This window comes from Anas platyrhynchos, chromosome 1, assembly GCF_047663525.1.
Source record: "Anas platyrhynchos isolate ZD024472 breed Pekin duck chromosome 1, IASCAAS_PekinDuck_T2T, whole genome shotgun sequence".
Lineage (NCBI taxonomy): Eukaryota > Metazoa > Chordata > Aves > Anseriformes > Anatidae > Anas > Anas platyrhynchos.
The window spans coordinates 42537012-42558272 of NC_092587.1; the positions used below are offsets into that span (position 1 = coordinate 42537012).

Genomic DNA, 21261 nt, shown 5'->3' on the forward strand with positions numbered 1-21261 from the left:
GGTGAGAGCAAGGCTGCTCCCCCAGGGAGGACAGGCTAGGAGCACGAAGTGATGGCAGCCACCAGCAGTGACCTCGCTAACCAGGGCACAGCCCCACCGCATCTGCACAGAGCAGGCAGAGCGTGCGCGCGGCTGGGTGAGGCCGAACAGGGCATTTCAAGCTCAGAGCACAGGCAGCTAGAAATTCTCCCTTCCTTCCTGTACTTTCCCTCATGAGCTTCTGTAAGGGTCCCTTGGCTCTTTTACTCTTCCCCTTCCGGCTCCAAATTTCTCTCTTGTCATTTCCCGTGGTGGCCTTTTCCCCATCTGCGTCTCTGATGTCCCTCACAGTTCTCTCCTATGTTCCTCTGGGGTTGCTCTGTCCTCTTCCTTGGCCTTCGCTGCTGTTTGTGTGCAAATAGCTCCTTCTGCTTCTCTTCATCTTTTCTCTCTTACTTCTGTCTTTTCAGAGTTTCATGTGAGAAGAAATGTGAAATGAAGTGACTGTGTCTTTTTCTGCCCCTCAAGCCTGTCTGCTTGTAGCTTCAGCGATAATATTAACCTCACAGTCTCCTTGTTATTCTAACTGATTGCTCATTATCCAGGTTATTTATAAATCATTGCAGGCCTTCTGGTGGTGTTGTGCTGAAGTCTACCTGCTCTTCTCCATCGCTTCTGTTAAAAACCTTTACAGAGACGCTGATTATCACTCACCTTGTCTGCTGGCATTCTGGCTTTCCTCTCCTTGCTGTGCTGCTCATCCTGTTCCACATGCAGCTGCTTAAAATCTCCTACCTGCTGTTTGGACCAGATTGCTTTCAAATTTAATGTCTGATGACTTGCAAACTGCACTGTATCTCTTTCAAGCCCTTGCTTACTGCTGCTACCTTTTCTTCCCAGTCTTTATCTCACCCTATCTTTATTTTTTTCCCCCAGCTGCCCTGCTTGGTGAAGGGCAGGTATCAGTTCTACATTTTGCATAGTGCACAGCACAATCAATAAGGGCTTGCTGAGTTGTCAGGATTGATTTTCACGTACCTTAAAGGTTCCTTCAAGCTGTTCTGGACTGGATGTGCCATAGGTACCATAAGATACCTTAGAATGGTAAAGATGGCCTTAAGATAAAAGGAAGCCAGGTGATAACGCTCTCCAAGCTGTTACAGTGTTGAGAAATGACTTCTGTTTTTTTCCTGATCTCTTCAGAGGCAATCCCAGGCTGAGAGCATGTTGTCTTCAGCTCCATCTCAGCTCAGTGTTTCCATGCTTGCTGGCTTTGTCCCTCAAATGCTGAACATCATTTGTAATCACAGCTGGTTGATGTCAAGACAGGGAGATTTGTGGTCATCAGCAACTCTTTTTATGGCCACAAAATGTGCCATCTCTTCTCCCCGTTTTTATTCTCTTGTGTGGCAGACCTGGGGGCAAGGTCAGGCAGGAGCTGTTCCCATACTTGCCCCCAGACTGCAGGGGATGAAACTTAGGTATCTAATGATGTGCTTCAAACCCATTGGAACTGAGAAAAGGGACATTACTCCAAAATGGTTCCAACATACTCCTTGCTTGTCTGCACTCTGACCTGGAGCATCTGGGGAGAGGGAAGCCTCAGTCCCAAGGAACTTTCCCAAGTCTCTGCTGCTCTTGCCAGCTGATTTTCAGCATGAAATTTCTGTTGCTGAGACCCGTTCTTGTCCTTTTCCGTGTACCACAGCAAGCAATTCCATCACCCTCCTAGCGTCCCTCTTTGCTCTGTGTTTCCAGACACCTTACAGAAATTACTTGTTTTGTATTCCATGATGTAAACCAGCTTAAGTCTGGTCTAGCAGTCAGAATTGTTTATCGTGGGAGGGTCCCCGCACAAATTCCTGATATCACTGCCAGTGCAGGGAAAAAGCTGATTGGTTTTTTTCCTCCTTTCCTAGAAGGCAGTCATGATTACAGTTGGTTCCCATTGCTTTATTTACTGGGAGTCTGAAGTTTAGAGCTCAAATTGAAGCGATTCCTCTTTGCCTGTGTATCCTGGCAATGGCATGTGAGAAAAAGCAGATACAGGGAAGTGAGCTGCTGGCTGTCCTTTGTCTGCTGTGTGGATAAATCGTGGACTTCGGTGTTCTGGGCATCTGGTCTGGAACATTTTGTTAGTGGTGAATTCAGGCACACACAAAATACCGTGCTGCTTAATTGCCAGTGAGACCTGTAATGACTCATTTTGTTGTTTTTTTCTTCTTCCTCTGCAGCAACTATAATGGAGAGACAGAAGAGAAAACAAGAAATAGAGAAAGGACTTCAGTTCATTCAGTAAGTGGACAGCTTCATTGTTTCTGTGGCTTTGGAGTTGGCTATCATTAGATCGCGGGCTGTAGGAAAAGCAGGGCAAAGGAATTGCCAGGTGCCCCATGTGCTGCCAGTAGCAGGCAGAGATGGCCTGGGTCTTTTACAGTTGCCAATGTAGTTGTTGCCTCCTGTCTCTCTTCTCTGAATATCTGTGGCCTTCTAGAGCTTGGGGATTACTTGCGTGGTAAGTATGAGACCAAGTACTTCCTTATGAAGTACGGGACTGCTGTCCCTACAGTGGCTGAGCTAGCGAAAGCACTAAGGTCCAAGTTGCATAGTGAGTAGGGAAGCAGTGAGACAGTAATCGGGTTTTTGTTTCATTTTGTTTTCTTACAGTTTGCTTTGAGTCCTGCAGTTTCCCGTGTTACATTCTTACATCCTGTGGCATGACAATCCTATTTTTACCCCAGTCAGAGACTAAACCTGGCTGATAACACAGTCTCAGACAGGCAGTTGTGAGGTTTATTCTGATACCATTTATGAAAATGCATAAGGTTCCCAGAAATAAAGCCGTTTAGAAATACGGGATGTTGACTGTGCCTCTGGAATGCATCTTGAACTTTGAACCAGGGCAAGTGTTGCTTATTGGCTTATTTTGTTTTGAAAGAGGAGTAGTCCAATTTTATATGCAGCATGAATGTCTCTTAGAATGCCATAGCACTTCCTCTTGGTACTGATGAAATCTAAAAATGTTTAGTCTCTGACCAGTAAGGTCATGTATACAGCGCTGTATTTCAAAGGTCAGGAGGGACATAAAAGTTCTAAGGATTTCTATACAGCTTAATGTTATCTATTTGAAGAGAAAAAATTATGTGTAGACCAAACCTGGATGACCTAGGGGGTCTGACTTGAGGAATGGAAACTTTTGCCTAGGTCTCAGTGCTGTTGTGGGATGGGTGTTGTCTGCACAAGCACTGCCAGTTTTGTGGCACAGCCTGGCAGTCTTGGCCAAGACAGCCAGAAGTCACTGACCTCCTGCACTTGGACAGTTTTCTCCTTTCCTTCTGTTTGTGGTGTAGGCCTAAAGGCATGTGGCTGAGGTAACACAGAGCAAAGTGATTGCATTTATCACTGTATGGCTTTTCTGTAATCACACAGAGGATTTGAGGAGTTCTTGGAGTCTGTTGCCTCTCTTAAAATATTCTCATATTCTCCATGACAATCTTTCATGGGACTTCCTTAAAGATGTTTTTTATAGGTGGCTGTCTGAAGGCAACATTACCAAAGATCATATATGTGCAGAAAGCTGAGAATAAGATACAACCAGTCTCAAATCCTTCTGGTACCTGACCCTCTCTTGGTACCACAGTGGCCATCACTGAACATAATGCTCCATAATTGTGTTCTCTTCACCCCAGCTGCCTTTGAAGTGATAAAATGTTTGGTAACTCACTGAGATCATCAAAACAGGACTGGAAGGACAATTTCTTCATCAAAAAAAGTGTTCGCATGGATGCCTGTGTCATAAGCTTTTTTCCTCTTTTTTTTTTCAGGTCCACATTACCCTTAAGCCAAGAAGATTATGAGGTAATTAAAAGTTTGTTTCCTGATGTTAGGAAATTTGGTTAATAAAATTTGTTCTATTGCACAGCTATTAGTTTACATACCAGAAGTGGAGAGCATGGAGTGGTCTGTATAAAACTTAAAGTTTTAAGGATTCTGACAAGGACAACTTTCAGGGAAAGAAGAAGGTGCTTGAGTGTTCATGAAGGAAGGACATTTGACTGAATTATTCGTGTCTACCAAAAGACTGATGTTTCTTAGAGGAGAGTAGGGAGGCAGGAAAATCTTAGTGGGCAGGAAGGTTGCTAAAACATACGGAAGGAAATGGGAAATTGGGAAACTGCGCCTGTCTCTGGGTATCCGTTTCAGTCTATTTGTTCTCTCCCTACGACCCAGGCCTTTTTGCAGAAGTTGGTGAGAAACCTGTTTGCAGAGGGCAATGATTTGTTTCGAGAGAAGGATTTCAAGCTTTCACTGGTGCAGTATGTGGAAGGGCTGAATGTGGCGGATTACGCAGCCTCTGACGAGGTGACCATCCCAAAGGAACTCCTGTGCAAGCTGCATGTCAACCGAGCTGCCTGCTACTTCGCCATGGTGAGTACCTTCCCGGGTCACCCCCAAGAGCCAGGGTGGACATCTGGAGTGCTTTGGGTGCCATGCGATTGGAAAAGGTGTCAGGAGGGGATTCAACCCCAGCGCTGGAGGAGATGGTGACACGTTGAGAACTTTGATACCTCCTCACTGTACACTGCAAGACCAGAGGAAGGCTGTGAAGGAGAGGGGGCCTGCTTTTGTTGGTCAGGCTTAAGGTACTGAGAAAGCAGTTCAGGTCTGTGTTGGTGAGGAGTTCTGGAGTTCTTCACAGTCTGGAGATCAGATTGTAAAGAGCCAGTGCCTTCCCGTACTGAGTCTTCGAGTGTTGTTCTGGAAGTTTGCCTCCTCAAATCTATGAGAAGACAGTGAGAAAGAAGGCTTTGGGTCATGGCAGAGCTTTCAGTACACATAAGGAAAATGATTCTGAAATACTCTGGCTCTAAAAGGCTGTGTTCTTCCATCTTCCTCAGGAATGCAACAGCTTTCCTTTATGGCACAACCCCAAAGCAGGTCCATCCTGTTCATAATGAGATTTTTTCATGGGACTCAAAGTTAGCAGGCAGTCAAGTAATTAAAGACTGTCAAATGTAACATGCCCAAGGTAGAGGGGGAAGTAAGATAAGGTTGCTCAAGCAGCCTAAATTCTAGCATTCACAAACTTTGAAGTGCTTTTTGGTTTGAAGACTTAAAAAAACCTTCTATTACTGAAGTTTTTCTGTTTGCATGTGATGTAATGTACGTATTTCCAACTGCCTTTTACATGCTTTCATATTTCTGCTGAGAGATCCAACACTTGGATTCAGACAGAGAGGGCTTAGTTTGCTGTGCTGACTCGAGGTGGTTTCTTCCGTGCAGGGGAAGTATGAGAAGGCACTGGAAGACAGCGAGAAGGCTTTAGGTCTCGACAAGGAGAACATCCGAGCGCTCTTCCGGAAAGCCCGCTCTCTAAATGAACTTGGAAGACACAAAGAAGCATATGAGTGTAATAGCCGGTGCTTGCTGTCCCTCCCCCATGTAAGTTTTTGTCTCATACCTTTTCTCAATTTCTGTGGCTCACCAGCTTGCTCTTCCATCATGTAGCGTTTAGTGTGACACCTGAGGATAGAGGAAGGGGAAAGTTGTCTATTCCTGGTGATGTGCTTATGCCCAGGAAGCTTCTCTCCCTCTCTCTCACTTGGAGAGGATGTCTGAATTCGTAAATTTCTTCAGTCCAAGTCACCATCTACACAATGCCAGCCAGAGATGCTGGTCAGTTCCAGCAGGTTAGCTGGCCTATCTGTGAGGAGCAAGAACTTGCCCTAGCAGAATAGGATCTAGGGCCATAAGGTTGTTTTAAACATCTGGTTTTATATGCCTGATGAGAATACTTTGAGAATGGCACAAATAGGAACTGGAGCCCTGTGAGGAAAACATGCATTCTTTTCCTGTTTGGAATAAAAATGTCTGACGTTTTAGTTAATAATTGCTAAGGCAAGCTGACAAAGGTGGGTTTTTTTCATTATTTCTCGAGAGACATGTGAAGGAGTCCTAGATTATTATTGGTGTGTTCACAGGTGTGTAATTTTTTTTTGCCTTCAGAGGGGACTATCTCCATCTATTACGCCCTAGATATTTTCCTAATAATGCTTTTATCGAGCCTTCTTTTAGGCCAGATAATTGCACAGATAAATAGACTGTGATTAGATACTGCTGGGTACTGGTTGTCTTTGCTAAATTTGATTCTGATCCATCATAGTAATGCTATTACAAGAAAAATGCAATTGTTTCAGCAGAAGTTAATTTTTCCTTTTTATTAGAATTACAGAAGCAATCGTTGAAAGCAAAGCCACGTTAGCAGTTAGTTGCTCCTTTTGTATTCATGGTTTCCTTGCCTTGGCAGAACAAGGTGACCAAAACCACTGGAGGTATTATGTTAGTTCTTAAATAGTTTTATAAACAAAGGCATCTCATACATCTGTACATGTAAAGCTGCATGTGGCTGTATGTCACAATGTAATTGAGCCACTTCAGTGTATGATTAAAACACTACGGTCATGGTGGTCTACAAACATTTTATCAAACTTTTCTGGGTCAGGATAACTCAACCTTATGAATTCTATATCAAGACATTTGCATTCCTGGCTCTAAACAGTTCAGTCTTGTAAATTAAAGTACCCCATTGCCTTATTGCCTGCTTGACAGAAATCACACACCTTCTCTGCATCAAAGGCAAGTCATGCTATCCATCATCTCAGTTCTCCTTCCATTACACCAGTTGCTAGACCTCTGGAGCAACCAGGTGCTTCCAGCTTGCGTTGCTGTAACAGTTGAGAACTTTGTTGTGGTCAAAGCAGAGGAAGTATTAAAGCTTGCAGTGATGAAGGCACTGCCACGCAGTTGACTCATTGTCTAGCAGAGTTAACCGGGTGCAGATATTCAGCACTGATAGTTTGCAGAGGTTCCCAGCGTGGTGAGGCTGATACTTCTCTGTGGTCTGCTTTTTGTGTGGCACAAAGAGAGGCAGCAGCATATTTTTATTTATGTTTTATTTTTTTAGGATGTTGGAGGAGAGCATTTTGCATGCCCTTGTTGAGCATCCCCTTGTTTAGGAGGGAGGTAGGAAGCGCCTGATGGTGGTATTTGGCTGAGAAGGCTAAAGAAAGATCTAGAAGATGACACAGAGAAAGTAAGCCCTCAGGCTTTCTTGACAAAAAGGACCACAATTAACTACATGCTGCTGGGAGGTGGAGGTAGTCCAGAGAAAAACACATTCTTGATCTTAGCCAAGCATCAGAGAACACGTCAGAGTGACAATGGAATGTGGAGTTGGGTAGGGTGAACCTGGTAGGTATCAGCGTCAGATCAATGAAAAGCGATTATGCTGGAGGTCTTCCTTGTGAATTTTCCACAAGGAGCAGGAAAACGGCAGACTTCAGAAAACACCTGAGACAGTGCTTGGAAAGGCAGAAGAACCAGAGGCAAACAGAGAACTGAAAACATGATTGGGGTCCAGTGTTAATAAAGACAGAGCGATGGTGGTGTCAGAAAGATCTGAGAGTTGGAAGAAAGTGAAGAGGGACAAGCAACCATAAGATTTGACCAGGAGTAGGCTTCTGGAGTGTATGGGAACAGTTTCAGGAGAGGCAGGTACATCCTGAAGAAGTGTAAGATGGAGAGAGAAGAGAACATAGGCAGACTAGATTTTTTCTTCACTGAGTTCAAAGACAGTGACCTGATCAACACTGAGGATGTGGGGAAGCAAATACAATCAAAATGTAGCACTCCAAATTGAAGGGAAAAGTTGCTGAGACTGGGAGATAGAAGACCCAGAGGCTAGTGAGGGGCTGAAAGAGAAAGGATCAATCTTCAGACAGAAGGAAGCTTGAAAAAAAACACAGAATTATATAGTAAGTAGAGAGGGCGGGTGGTTAATGGCATGCAGGGCGGGAAGCAGAAGGATCTCTTGGCTAAGCTGAAGCTGTTTAACCAGAGGTGGAGTTGGTGAAAGGGCCTGGTAGCTACTAAGTTGGAAACTGAGACTCGATTTCAGCTGTACAAACAAACCAACCAGGCTAGTAAATATTGTCTGCATATCAGAACTGTTTGTTAGCTCTGTGGCTGGCAGAAAGGGAAGGCACGCAGCCTGTGCATGCAGGAAGGCCTGCAGGCTCCTTCTTCCCAGCCATGGGGACCTTGCGGAAGCTGGATCAGCCCCCAGCCACCTGTGGCAGCCCCCTCAGCCGTATTGTCGATGGCAGTCAGGAACCCTGCCTTCAGAGAGCGGGTGCTTTCCTGCGAGCAGATGATTGCTTCCCATTTTCTGCAGCATCAAAAGAGCGTGGAGTGAGGTCCTGGTGCGACCCCAGTGTCTCAGCAGGAGCAAGAACACTCTGGTCCACATGGGCTCTCTCCTAGGGCTGCTCTGGCAATTGTCCACCTCCTGCTGTCTCCGAGTGAGGCTTCTTGGCACAGCCCCGTGTGAAGCGCTGCATTCCTGTTTGGTTTGTTTTGTCTGCCACAAAGACACTGAACTGAAAGTGTCCTTGCAATGCTTTTGTCCCCAGGATGAGAGTGTCACACAGCTGGGACAGGAGCTTGCCCAGAAGCTGGGACTGAGGGTTCGGAAAGCGTACAAAAGGCCTCAGGTATGACTTTTTGTTTAGTTTTGTTTTCCTAGAGAACGTCCTTCAACTCTTTCAGGTTTACTTCTGCAGAAGTGGTAGGTGCTGCTCTGCAGCTGTAGGCACACACAGACTGCCCTGCAGTCCCTCCAGCGGGCTGCTGGCTACCCTGCTTGCCCTGACCCTCTGACTCACCTTCGCCTGAATCCATTTCTAACCCCACTGCTGCCCTGGGTCTACTGCTGGGGTATTTCCCGTGCCTCCAGCTAATCCACCCGGTGCCACAGGAGAAGCTTCTGATGTATTTGGGAGCCTCCATGAGGAAGGGAACAAGTGGCCTGATCCCAAAGGAGATTTTGCCTCACAGTCCTTTCCTACTTAGGGGAACATGGCAGGTACACAGCTGGGCAGATGCTAGGAAAGAAGGCAGCCAAAAGCAAGCCGTGGGTCCAGTTAATTGACCCCAGTGGCTGTATCTGTAACCTGGCTCTAAAAGAAAGTGCTGCAGTAACTGGCGTGCTCTGCTGGTATGGAAATCTATACTCCGGGATGGAGCTAGAGGGCGTTAAGCCACTGCTGGCCCTCTTGGATAAACCTGCCTCGCTCATGTAAAATCCCGAGGTGCGTTTTCAGGAGTAAGCAGCATCAGCCAGTGTTCACTGCGTGTTCACTGAACGACTGACAGCGCCTCTCTGAGCCGCCTCTGCCCAGCTGCAGCCTCAGCCCCGGGCACAGTGGTGTGTGGAGCACCGCCAGGGGAGCAGCTTTGCTGTATTTGGTGATGTGATCCCTGGGCATCCAGTCTGTCTGCAGAGAGCTTTTTGGGAAAATGTTCTTCTGGCATCATATTCCTCTTCGCAACAAACCTCACGTGTGATAGGCCCCCCCCAAAAGCCCTTGATGTAGTAGCAACTCTCAGCACCCTGAGACAGTTCTGTCTCAAAGGAAGGGAAGTTTTACTCTGATTTTTTTTTTTTTTTGTAGAAAAGATAGAAAAACAAAGATCAGAAAATCCAAAATGATTTTATTACTTGAAATTTCTTGATGCCTTGCTATCTCTTGTGTTGACTTCCAGATTTCATTCCAGTGTTGTAAAGCCCTCCCAGAGCAGTAATGTTTTAAAGAAAAGGAAAAAACTTCTGTTACTTAGGGACCATTTTCACTTCTTGATTGTGCATTGGGTGTTGGGTGTTCTGCAGTAAGGTGTCCATGATAAATACCTGGCACTGCCAGCGTTCAGAAAACTGTACCCTCGTACACAGAGGTATGCCTTTTGGGGTACCTTTTATTTATGGACAGTGCCTGAAAGGAAAACTGTATTGTACCCAGCTTTACCTACCTTCTTTATAAGCATTCATGAGTTGCCTTTGTTCTAAGACATCTCTCTTCCTTGCAGCAGGAATTGGAAACGTTCTCTCTACTCAGTAATGGCACATCAATCAATTTGTCAAATCAGGTATAGTTTGCACCCTGTGGTTGTTACTGTTCGTGGATTGCAACTGGAATGCTTATGAGCTTTATTTACATGCACAATTATAGCTGTCTCCTAGGATTTAAATGTTCTAATTAGCGTGTTCCCCTTTTAAGAAATATTGTCAAGGAAATTCATTTCTTTGAAAATATTTCTGGTGAAAACACTTTTGCTATCAACAGACCACTGAAGGTGATTGCTTTTCGTGGTTACTGTGAGTGTTTGTTTTCCTGTGCATTTTAAAGATGTTTCAGTTTTCAAGTTTTTACATGGTTAGGACAACAGTAAGTGAAAACCAGAAAATGCAACTGCTGAAAAAACATAAGGAATTAAATCATGCAACATAGTTTCGTTGTCCAGAATTGAGCAAGGTACATACACGGTTTACGTATTCTTTGTGTTGTTCTTTGAACTGGAAGGTCCATCTCAGGCAGGGCTCTGTACAAATAATAAAGCAAAATATCTGAAATTGCCGATTTCTGTGTACCACCACTGGCTACCAAGGAGAAGAAAAAAGAAAAAAAGCCCTGATGCTTTTACAGGCTGTTTGGTACTTCACACGACTCCTTAAAGCAAGCAAACCGTAAAACCATGAAAATTGACATTTGGTGTGGCAAGAGGGGTTACTAAAGAATCTGTTTACCTGCCACTGCTCAGTGACTTGCCTTCACATATTTCTAGGGGGCAAGTCAGCTGTCTTTTATAGTTGTATCTAGTTTTTGATTTGAAAATCTTCCATTTTGCAAGAAATTATAGTACTGCAAACAGTAGAAGTTGCAAAAAATGTTGCAGTAGATGCAGTATCTCCAATGTAATGCTCTCCTCGTACCTCTATAAGTTTAAGCTGAGAGCGCACATACTTGCCTCTGTTTATGTTTTTGTAAAATACGGGCTTTTTTTATTCCTTGCCTGAAGCTCCAAGTCAGCAGTTGTCTTGGCGGAAACCTTTTCCTGTTTTGAGTTTGCTGTAAAAGTTTGCGGTTATTAGATTGCAAAATATGTGAACTACGAAAAGGAATGTTGTGTAAGATCAGGCTAATCAGATCTCACGCTGCACAGGGCTGACCGACTGGTTTGTCCTGAGACGTGGGACACGGCATTCTCATCAACACACAAAAAAGCCCGGTCTGTGTACAGATTCACTCACGTGGTTGGGCATTATGCAGGGCTGGTACCCTTTGCAGAAACAGGATTAGTCCACTGCTGAAGGTGAAAATGAAGAGGCTCTTTGAATGAATGCCCTCTTAAAGTTCAGTGGTTTTACTGTTCTGGCACTGAAAGAGGCAATAAAGGAAAAGAAAGGGCCATGTACATTTAGGAGTAGTAAAGGGTCTCGTCTGTGAAGTGTGAATATCTTTTTAGAGATGAATTTGTGGTGCTAATTTCTCTCCTCTTTCCTATGCCCTCTTCACAGACCACCTCCAATGGTTTGGGTTCGATTGATGACATTGACACAGGTAAAGACATTTCTCTTCTCTGATTTTTGTGTTGTCAGTAAGGTATCTGAGCAGGTTGGTGGGCCTGAGAGGTTCATCATCTTCATTTGTGGCTCTTCTGCGTAATTTGATGACTAGGAGGAGGAAAAGATGGTGGGAAGCAGGAGCGTGTGAGATAATTACCTTAACTGGTTTCTCCTTGCACCTTGAGATTTGCAGTCAGCTACTGAGTCTCTGGCTGAGGGGAAAATGAGGCAGAGCAGGTGCTTACCTGCTAGTACCTGCTACAGAAAAGCTTTTTGTCCAGGCCCAGTGAGGGACATCTCCGGGAATTAAAAGGATCTGCTGAGGTTCACAACCTCCTCCAGTTGTGCTTTCTTAAAGCTGGGCTTGGCAAAGCTGCTGAAATTCTTCTGTAAGCTCCCAGACAAAACAGCCTAGATAAAGTGAAGTTAAGGTTGTAGGCAACTATCTGTGCCTTGAGCACGTGTAGTCCTCCAGGCCGTTGAGATGGAGGAGTTGAAAACAAAAGGAGCTGGGAGGGCCCCAGGAGAGCCTCACTCTGCGTTAGGCACCTGGGAGGAGCAGAGTGAGGGCCACAGGGTTGCTTTTCTCATGCTGGGAATCAAGTGACCTTAACTCTGCCCCTGTGGAAAGGCTAGCTGGGTGCTTTGCCCTCCGTCGTGTGCTGGAGCGTTCAAGTCGTGCCTCTGAGTGTGTCAGTCTCTGCTCCTTCGAAAGGTAGCTGCAGTCCTAAGCGTGACACTTGCCGCCACAGTTGGCCATTGCTGTTTTTATAGAAAGACACTAATTTCATGATCTGTGATGATAATTTGGTGTCTGCTTTGGAAAACACGTTCGTTCTCTGTTGAATGCCGGTTGGATAACTGAATGCTGCATGCAATCATGAGACCCACTTCCACAAAACAAAGAGAGTTTTTCTTCTTATCTTGCTGTGCTGAGATGAACCGGACTCTGACTGCAGCGCGAAGAGCGCCTGCATCCAGGAGGCTCTTTGTCTAGTCAGGATTTGTTGTCAGAGCAGCACGCCAGCTTTGCTGCAGTTCAGGCAGAGAGAACATTTTCTGCTAGATCTTTTCAAAGCCCCTGAAATGATAAGTTACCCCTTGCCCTGAGACTGGCACGCCGTGAGGAGAGCTCTGGGTGCCAGCTACCTTGAGCATTTCAGCTTAAAAGCTTTTTCAGTAAGGTTGTTGTGGGCTTTTGGTGGTGGTTTTTGGTTTTGTTTTGAGATGCAAACTCCTGCAGCCGCTTCCTTCATGCTTTGCTTGAAATCATCTGATTAATTCGGCCCTGCCCCACACAGATCATGGCTCAGATAGGGCTCAGTATGGCCTTTGGCCAGCAAACACACAGGGGGAACAACTGTGTTTTGGGACACGGAGCGAGAAGCAGGGCTTTTAAGGGCACTGCATTCACCTCGCTGGGCACGGTGGCTGATGGTCAGGCTCAGCAGATGGGGGCATCCTGGGGAAAGCAGGATTGGGAAAGTAGAGGTAGGGGAGGAGAGAGGATGGAGGGGAAGGGGAGCGGGTGGCTGGAAGGAGGGCAGGGTTTGGGGGGTCAGGGGGAGAGGAGCAGGGTTTCTTCTGTGTGCAGGCAGTGGGATCTCTTGGTTCCCTTGTCTTCTCCTCGCCCTTCTCTTGCACTGAGCTGTGGGGCATCCCTTCTCTTTCTCTGCCTTCAGCTTTGCAGGGGTTTGGGCCTCTTAGGGCATTTGAGGACATTTCTCTGCTTCCCAGTCTGACTGGGAACGGGAGGCCTCACTCATTCCTCAGAGGTTTGTGCTTCTGGATCCCTCGAGGCCGTATCGTTGGGAACCCTTCTGCCCCCCCCCTGCACGTGTCCCCGGCCCCTCCAGCGTGTCCTGAACTCCTCGTTGGCCCTCGGAGGGATCTTGACAGTACTCCAGATTTAAACATCTGAAAAAATGGGAAGGGACAAGCAGTCCCTTTGTACTGAGGGAAATCTGGCTGAGCTACCAGTGGTGAGGCCAGCACCGAGGGGAAGCTGAATGGCTGGCTGGAGGGTCCGCGACCGAGGGAGGTGAGCTGAGAGAAGCCCGTGCAAAGGGGACATGGGGTTAGGGCTGGGCCTGATCTGAGGGACGGCTTTGGAAGGATGTGTAAGGTTGTGAAGGGGAACCGGTGTCTGTTCCTTGCTGTTTCCCTTCTTTCCCTTGCCTTCTGCCATGGCTTGGCCTCCAGCGCTTTGCACAGCGACCTCGGCGGCCATCCTGCTCCCGACAAAAAAATGCAGGAGGAAAGGTTGCAGGGGGCGGTGGCCGGAGATAAAGGGGCCCGTGCATGTGTGTCAGCTCTGCTGTTGTTCTGTTCGGGACTCGGGGGTTTGCAGGAATTGCTGGTTTGCTGAGCTGGCTGTGAGGAAGGCGTCCACACGGTCCTCGGGCAGCGACGTGGCGTTACAGCCCCACGTACAAAGAGACAGCTGAGGTCTCGTGGAGGCTGGGTACACAGGGCTCATACAGACAAGATGCAGTTTCTCTCCTTGGGTGAAGATCTGCATCTCAGAAGCTTGTCTAGTCTCTTTCCATTATCAGCCCTTCTAATAAAAGCTGTTGCCTCTCCCTCCAAACTGAGCCTTGCTTACAGTAAGCCTTAGCCTGCCACAGGTACAGTGCAGCCACTGCTGTGCGGACGGAGAAAGTAGCACCTTTTTTTCTGATTTCTTTTCTTTCATTCCAGGACATCTTCACAGGGGCAGAATTAAGGTAGTTTGGGTGCTTGGTTTGAGAACTGCAAATGTAATGCTGCATTTCCTGAATTTCTAACTTTTTTTTTTTTTAACCTTTAATTTGTTTTGAGAATAAAATGCTCTTTTGTGAGGAATCTGTGCTTGTAACCTTAACTTCACTTAACAGAGGTTTATTTTGCATGATGGGAACATCTTAGCTTTTCTTTAGCGTACTGGAAGGGTGAGGAAACCTTAGGAAAAATCCCTGCTCCTCTCATGCCCCAACCCTTGCTCATGGAAGTTTCTAAGGGGATGTTTGGTGCTGAAGTGCTGAGGGGGAACACGGGGAGCATCCTCCCACCTGCAGACATCAGGAAGCACTCAAGCAGGAAATTTTCTTGAATAAAAACAGCTGAGTGAGTCTGATGGGGTTTTTTGGGGACACGTTGTTAGCACAGCCTGGTCTGAGCCCCTCATCTCTGACTCTTCCCAGCAGGGCCATGTGTTTTTATCTTTTGCCATACAGAATGCCTGAGGGCTTAGAGAGGGGGTGCGAGTAAGCAAGCTTTCAGCTGGGATATCGAAGCTCCAAGGAGCAGAGGAGGCAGCGATCTCTGCCAAGTGCATTAATGAGAAACATTAAAGAAAACACCAGGCGGTGGGTTGTATAGAAATGGGATTACGTGCCCCTGGCCCTCAGTCCTGGCCGCAGCAAATTCAGTAAGGGATCAGCCACAGGCTTTGTATTGTTCTGGTTCCTGCTTGCCAGATCCGGGCCGTCGGTCTGTGCGCTGGCCTTTAGAGCATGCTTCAGCTATCAGTGAGCCACTGGAGATCAGGAACAAATATCAAAGGGCAAGAACTCTTCAGACCAGAGCCCTCCTCTGGAAACTCGATGTACTTGGTGTTTGTGATTTGATGGAGCTGTACAGTGCTGTTTTCTTCCAGGCTGTGCTCTGCTTGCCCCTTGCAAGAGGCTCTCCTGGGTGACTGGCTCTGTTTCTCCCCCGTCACAGACTGCTCTATGGACCTGCAGTGCCTCCCGGCTCCCGTGGCCACCTCCATCCCTGGGAGCGAGGGGCTGGCCCCTTTGCCCTCAGACTCGGATGCAAAGGGCCTGCCTACCTCGCTCCCTGCTGCCAGCTTGCTCCCGTCTCCGGACTGCGTGCCCCTGCCGGTGCCTGAGAGCGTGGAGGACTTCACAGATGGGGACATCATCGGGGAAGAACTGGACTCCCTCCTGGACTCCCTCGCTGAGGGGTCACCCTACCCTCTAGTAAGAGCTGCACGGGTCCCCTGCTTCCTGTTCCAAATCGTTTTTTGGAGCTGAAGGGTATGCGTGCTGCCTCTCTCTTTCTGTCAGTCTTTCATCCTAGCTCTTCCTCTGGCAGAACTCATTCATCCCGGGCTGTGTGTGGTGCAGACGGATGGGATGGGAAGGTCTGGGGGAAGTCTGCCTGTGTATGGGGCTGCCGGGTGTCCCTTCCGCTCATATAATTCAGCACACACCTGGCTGGAAGCCTGTGGCTCTCTGCCTTCACTCACTCCCTGCTCCTTGTTTCTAACGTGCTGCTTCTCTTCCTCTTGCCCAACTCCCCAAAGTCTCTGGTCCAGGGCACCATTCCCACCAACCTGCCAACGGAGATGCCCCAGCTGATCCCCGTGTTCCCGGGGGGAACTCCGCTGCTGCCCCCGGTCGTGACGGCCAGCATCCCCGTCTCCACCCCGCTGCCGCCCGCCTCTTTCGGCCTGGTGATGGATCCCACCAAGCAGCTCTCCTCCTCCTCCGTGCTGGACGCCTTCGAGCCCCCGCCAGGGGGAAGTGGTGGCTCCACCTTGGATTCGTTGGATTCCCTGGATCTGCTCCCCTACACAGACTCACGGCTCGATGCCCTGGACTCTTTTGGGACAAGCAGAGGGTCACTGGATGCCTTGGATTCCTTTGCCATTGGTAGGTGTGGGGTGACAGGGTTTTATTCTGTTTTACCAGGGAAAGCCAAGGCTGTTTCCTTCAGGGCTGAAGAGGTGTGTCCGATAGCTCTCCCCACTCAGAACAGGAATACAAATGTTGGAGAGGGCAGAGCAGCTGAATATGTCTTGCTCATGAGTAATAAGAAGGGCTGTAGGTGTGTAATCCCAGATAACCACTATGTGCATGGTGTGAAATCTCAGGGGAGAAAGGAACACCAAGGTGTGTGATGAGGAGCAGTGAGGCCTGATCATGGCTTGGTATCCAAGATGCATCATTTGGCACAATCTACTAGACTATGAAGTGATTCCTCCACCTTCCCCAGTGTCTGATGTTTTAGACCAAATGAGTAAAATCTTGGTGGCTGTTTTAAATGAAATAGGACCTCATTGCACCAGGCAAAATGGTAAAGGCCAAGGTGGGTCCCTCCCATCTGAATTCAGGGCAGTAAGCATCCTGGGGCATTGGGCACTGAGCTTTTATGTCACAGGGAGCCAAACTGTTGGTGTGCAAAAAGCTGGTTCCCACCTGTCCCATGAGTGAAGGCAGGCTTCTTCTGGGACAGGTTGTCCCCTGGGTTGCAGTATGTAGGCAGCACAAATATTTTGAGAAGAACAGAGGCTGAGCAGTCAGCACTTCAGCACTCAGATTCACCTCAGCATTGGGCTGCCTCAGCGCTGCCACCTTGGGAATGCCAGAACTCAGTGGCATACATGGGTTCAGTGTGATTTTGGGGACCAGAAGGCCTTTCCTAGAGTTTTCCCAAGACTTAGATGGGTGGTTTAAGTAAAAAGTACTAAAATGGTATGAAATAAATAAAGCAAATGGATTTCACAAGCAGTTATTTGTCTTTTTGTGAGCAGAACCACCTCTGAATGTGAGATGATCATTTTGTTTTGTGTTTTTCCCCCTTCTTTTGCCCAGAAGAAACCAGCCCTCAGGAACTGCGACACCCACCTGGCAGCCAAAAACCATCCCCCGTGGTGAGTGAGCCGCTCCCCCATGCTGATGTCCCAAGGTGCTCTGGAGCCAAGGTAGTGGTGACTTGGGTGCTGTAGGTAATTTGGGCCCCTCTTCTTAACCTGCCCCGGTCAGCGCTCTCCCCAGCCTTTTGGTGAGGCAGGTAAAGGTTTCCCCAGAGTCAGCAGGAAGACATTTGTTCCATCATTTTTATCCAAGGTGGCCACTGTACCTAGCAGCCACATAACACTGAAGGGTGGGGCAGAGTAAGCCAGGTTTGTCTTAAGACTAGTGAAGTTCTTTGCTCCTCCCTGCCCCTCTCAGGAGGCTTTTCCAGATAAAGTGTTCTGCTCCTGTCCCGTGTCTCCAGTGGTGGGGGAAAGGGGTAGGGTTATCTCTGGCCAGCAAGTCTGGAACACAAATTGTTCTTCTCAAGTTCCTGTCCCGCTGTCCCTGTTACGTCACTGCAGTGGAAAGTCTCTATCCTCAGATTAATCTGCTGCCTGAAGACTGATAAGCAGTTGTTTGTCCTCCCGGGTTGATTTGAGGGTTGGTTGTGATGGAAGGAACGGGAAGGAGTGAGGGGGGCGTTTTGTTCTGTGTCTCATGATAGAAAATTGGCGTCTCCTTACCACGAGTGAAGGAGACCTGTCCTTGAAGTGAACATACAACACTTGGTTATTTTTTTAAAAGATGCATGCAGCTTTTTTGGCAATGTCGTTTCAGATTTGAATGCTTCGATGAGGGAGAAAATGAGGAAGTTTGGGGGGAGACTGGAGCGGGATGTGGGGTTGCGGAGTTTTCTTCCTCGCATGGTTGCAGAGCTCAGAAGTGATGTCTGTGTGGTTTTGCGCAGGTCAGCCTCGGCGGAGTGAGTCACCCAGCTGTGCCCAAAGTCACCGAGCACCTGCTGTCCCAGCCAGAACCAGTAATGCCCAACACAGCCCTGCTGGTGAAGAACCCCCTGGCGTCCACTCATGTCTTCAAACAAGCCTGTCACATCTGCTACCCCAAAACAGGTGATGCATTTGTTCTGCCACCTGGAGCGTTGGCTCGCGCTAGGGTTTGCGTCTCCCCTGGCTGATGGGGTTCTTCCCTGCTGCAGGGCCCAAGGCTGGTGATTACACCTATCGGGAAGGCTTGGAGCACAAATGCAAGCGAGACATCCTGCTGGGCAGGCTGAAGAACTCGGAAGACAAGACCTGGAAGAGGATTCGTCCTCGCCCAACGAAAACCAACTTTGTAGGATCGTATTACCTGTGCAAAGGTGATCTGGAGGGGATAGGGCTGCGGGTGGCTGGGAAGGGGTTGTAATTTGTGTGCCGGGGTGGCTGGGAGAGGTCTTCTGTTGGTCTTGCTTCTTGTCTTTGGGGTCTTCCTGTCCCAACAACAGCCTGTGGGCTGTGACCCCCAGTGCAAGGGGGGCCAAGGCAGTTGATAAATGCTTTGCTGAGAATCTGCCTGCTGTACACATGCCTGCATTAGTCCTGCTCCACCCAGCAGCCACGCAGCAGGTCTGTGGCTCTGCCTAGGGTAAAGCGCTCAAGGCCTGCTCCTTTGCTTGTACGTGCAACATGATCAGATAGGTCCCTGAGGCAGTGTCACTGCAAAGCTCCTGCTGAGGTGGGGAGGGAAGAATAGCCAAGGTAACGGTCCCAGCTTAGTGCTGAGCTGCCAGGAGAACTTAATCTGGATTGGCTTTAAAAAGGGGGTGGTTAAGTTGCAGCCTGTCCCTGGCTGAGCACTGCATTAAAGCAGGCCTCCGTAGTGAAGCAGTTTCCCCAACAGATGGCATCTACGTGAGGTTGTCACCACTTAGTGGTTTGCATTAACCTCGCTGAATGCCCTGGTGTACTCAAACCTGGGGGGGAGATGTCTCTTCTTTTTCTTTGACTCTGTGTTTTCTTGCTTTCAGCTCCTTGTGAGGTGTGGGCAGTGGGAGGAGACGAAAGAGAGCTTAGTTTCTGACTGGGCCGCCCTCCCTGTGTGGTGGTGTGTGCTGTTTGTTGCTTTGTAGATATGCTTAACAAGCAGGACTGTAAGTACGGGGATAACTGCACCTTCGCGTACCACCAGGAAGAGATCGACGTGTGGACTGAGGAGAGGAAGGGGACCCTCAACCGCGACCTCCTCTTTGACCCGTTAGGTGGCATCAAGCAGAGCAGCCTCACCATTGCCAAGCTCCTGAAGGAACATCAGGGCATCTTCACCTTCCTCTGTGAGGTACAGGACTTGGGGGGGGGAGTGGGAGCCTTCAGCATCTCCTCCGCGTGCCTCTTCTGGGACGTTGTGCCCCAGCCAGTGCCCTGTGCCCAGAAGGACAGCGAGCGATGGATGCAGCCACGCAGCAGGAAGGTGAGGTAGTTCTCCTCACTCCTCCAGCTGCATGAGGTGCACACAGCCACAGGGGACCACCCTCCTCTTCTTCTGCCTTGAGGTGTTGTTTTGAAGTGTAATTTGGCTCCAGCTGCTCTAAAAATCACAATCCCATAAGGAAGCAGCTTCCCGCCTGCTGCCTGTGCTGAACCACTGACTCAGCCACTTAAGGATTAGCTCCTACCCTCTTGACGCACTGCAGCAGAGAGTTCCCCAGGTTGGCAGTGTTACAAGCGAAGAGAGATGTTCATAGCTGTGAACTGGCTTTTCTTTTTATTTTTCCCCATCGTTTCCCCCTTGTTCTTGCTCTGTTGCCCAACTGGGAAAGAATATGTGGCTCTGACCAAAATTTTTCCAACCGCAGTGGAAAATACTGTTGAGAATGAGCCAAAAATGTTGTCCTGAAGCCTTTCCAAAAGTTCACTTACTTTATTTTAAAGCCCTACCACAAAGTTTTCACCAAGCTTGTTCTAACTTTGAACATTAGAATAGGCTGGCTCAGCTTCTTCTTCTCCTTCCAAGAGAAATGGCTCTGGTTCACTTCTGTCTAAGATTTTCCCAGCATGCTAATTCTTCTCTTCTCAGATTTGCTTTGACAGCAAACCCCGTATTATCAGCAAAGGGACCAAGGACACACCAGCTGTCTGCTCCAACCTTTCTGCCAAACACAGTTTCCATGACAACAAGTGAGTGAATGTTGGTTGTGCTGATAGGAGCAGTCTCTCACACGTCCAGCCAGTTTAACTCCAAGCCCCTGGTCTCTCTCTTTCCCTCTCTCTTTCCCTCTCTCTCTTTTTCTCCCTCTCTTTCTCCCTCTCCCTCTCTCTTTTCCTCTCTCCCTCTCTCCCTCCCGTGGGTTCCAATCATAGGGTAGCTTAAAGACACGATCAGTAGTGCTGTATGCTTCTCTCTGCGTGTTTGCTTCTGGTGCTGAGGGATTTCAGGCATAAGCAAAGCCCTTTTGGAATCACCTTAAGTTTTCCATTGACTTAATTTGCCTTTGAGTTTGGCCTTTATGTAAAGGTCAATCCAAAGATCCTTTAGCTCAGGATCCTGCCTCTGACTGGCTGATAATGAATGTTTAGGAAAACAAGTGTAAGAAACATGTCAAGTACACAGTAATACAACCCCTCCTGGCTCTTGGCAGCCTGAGACTTAGAGACTTGCTGAGCCAGAGGAGTTGTTGTATTTGCTGCGTGTTTTAAAATGTGTCTGATCTCTGATCTTGAGCAGGGCATCACCCATGGGCTGAAGAGACTGCAAACACCCACCTAGAGTTTATACAGAGCGGGAGGATGGGTGGTTGGTTTTTCCAGTGGGAGTTTGCCTCTCTCAGAGCTGATCATCTGCCTTCCCAGTCAATTGTATGAAAATCAGACGTAAAGGGGAGGGCTGAAGATTTGGTCTTCCAGAGATTAAAATTTCCCTGGCCTGGCTGCAGGTGTCTGGTCCACATCGTGCGTTCCACCTCCCTGAAGTACTCCAAGATCCGCCAGTTCCAGGAGCACTTTCAGTTTGACGTGTGCCGGCACGAGGTGCGCTACGGCTGCCTGCGCGAGGACAGCTGCCACTTCGCTCACAGTTTCATCGAGCTCAAGGTCTGGCTGCTGCAGCAATATTCAGGTGAGCGTGGCTGGCAGTGCATGCACCCGAGTTTCCTCCAGCACATGCCTGGGGCCAGCTGGGAGGGAAAGAGGGTGATCTGGGAGAGCTGAGAAGTTTTTGCTCACTTGATCTCTCTCCTTGGAGACACAGAAAATAGCACCAAGGTGTTCTGTGAGGTGATTCAGATCTTGTCCCTTTACAGGTGCTACTGTAAATTGCAGA

General features: G+C 48.1%; 1 protein-coding gene across 8 annotated transcripts in view; it reads left to right on the forward strand.

Annotated features, from left to right (window-relative positions):
• The window catches only part of ZC3H7B (zinc finger CCCH-type containing 7B), a 43304-nt gene that overhangs the window by 4024 nt on the left and 18019 nt on the right, over positions 1 to 21261 (forward strand). For 2 of the 8 annotated variants that reach the window (XM_038187599.2, XM_072035323.1), the window contains exons 2-16: positions 2214 to 2274; positions 3804 to 3837; positions 4210 to 4407; positions 5263 to 5421; positions 8451 to 8531; positions 9904 to 9963; positions 11393 to 11435; positions 15146 to 15405; positions 15732 to 16080; positions 17023 to 17132; positions 17915 to 18077; positions 18164 to 18325; positions 19076 to 19281; positions 20020 to 20120; positions 20876 to 21057. In XM_038187599.2, coding sequence (XP_038043527.2) covers positions 2222 to 2274; positions 3804 to 3837; positions 4210 to 4407; positions 5263 to 5421; positions 8451 to 8531; positions 9904 to 9963; positions 11393 to 11435; positions 15146 to 15405; positions 15732 to 16080; positions 17023 to 17132; positions 17915 to 18077; positions 18164 to 18325; positions 19076 to 19281; positions 20020 to 20120; positions 20876 to 21057 — 2161 coding nt within the window. In that variant the 5' untranslated portion in view covers positions 2214 to 2221. Of the gene's footprint in view, positions 1 to 2213; positions 2275 to 3803; positions 3838 to 4209; positions 4408 to 5262; positions 5422 to 8450; positions 8532 to 9903; positions 9964 to 11392; positions 11436 to 15145; positions 15406 to 15731; positions 16081 to 17022; positions 17133 to 17914; positions 18078 to 18163; positions 18326 to 19075; positions 19282 to 20019; positions 20121 to 20875; positions 21058 to 21261 lie in introns of those variants that run through there. The other 6 variants (XM_072035332.1, XM_072035339.1, XM_072035327.1 and 3 more) reach the window with 6 other exon arrangements.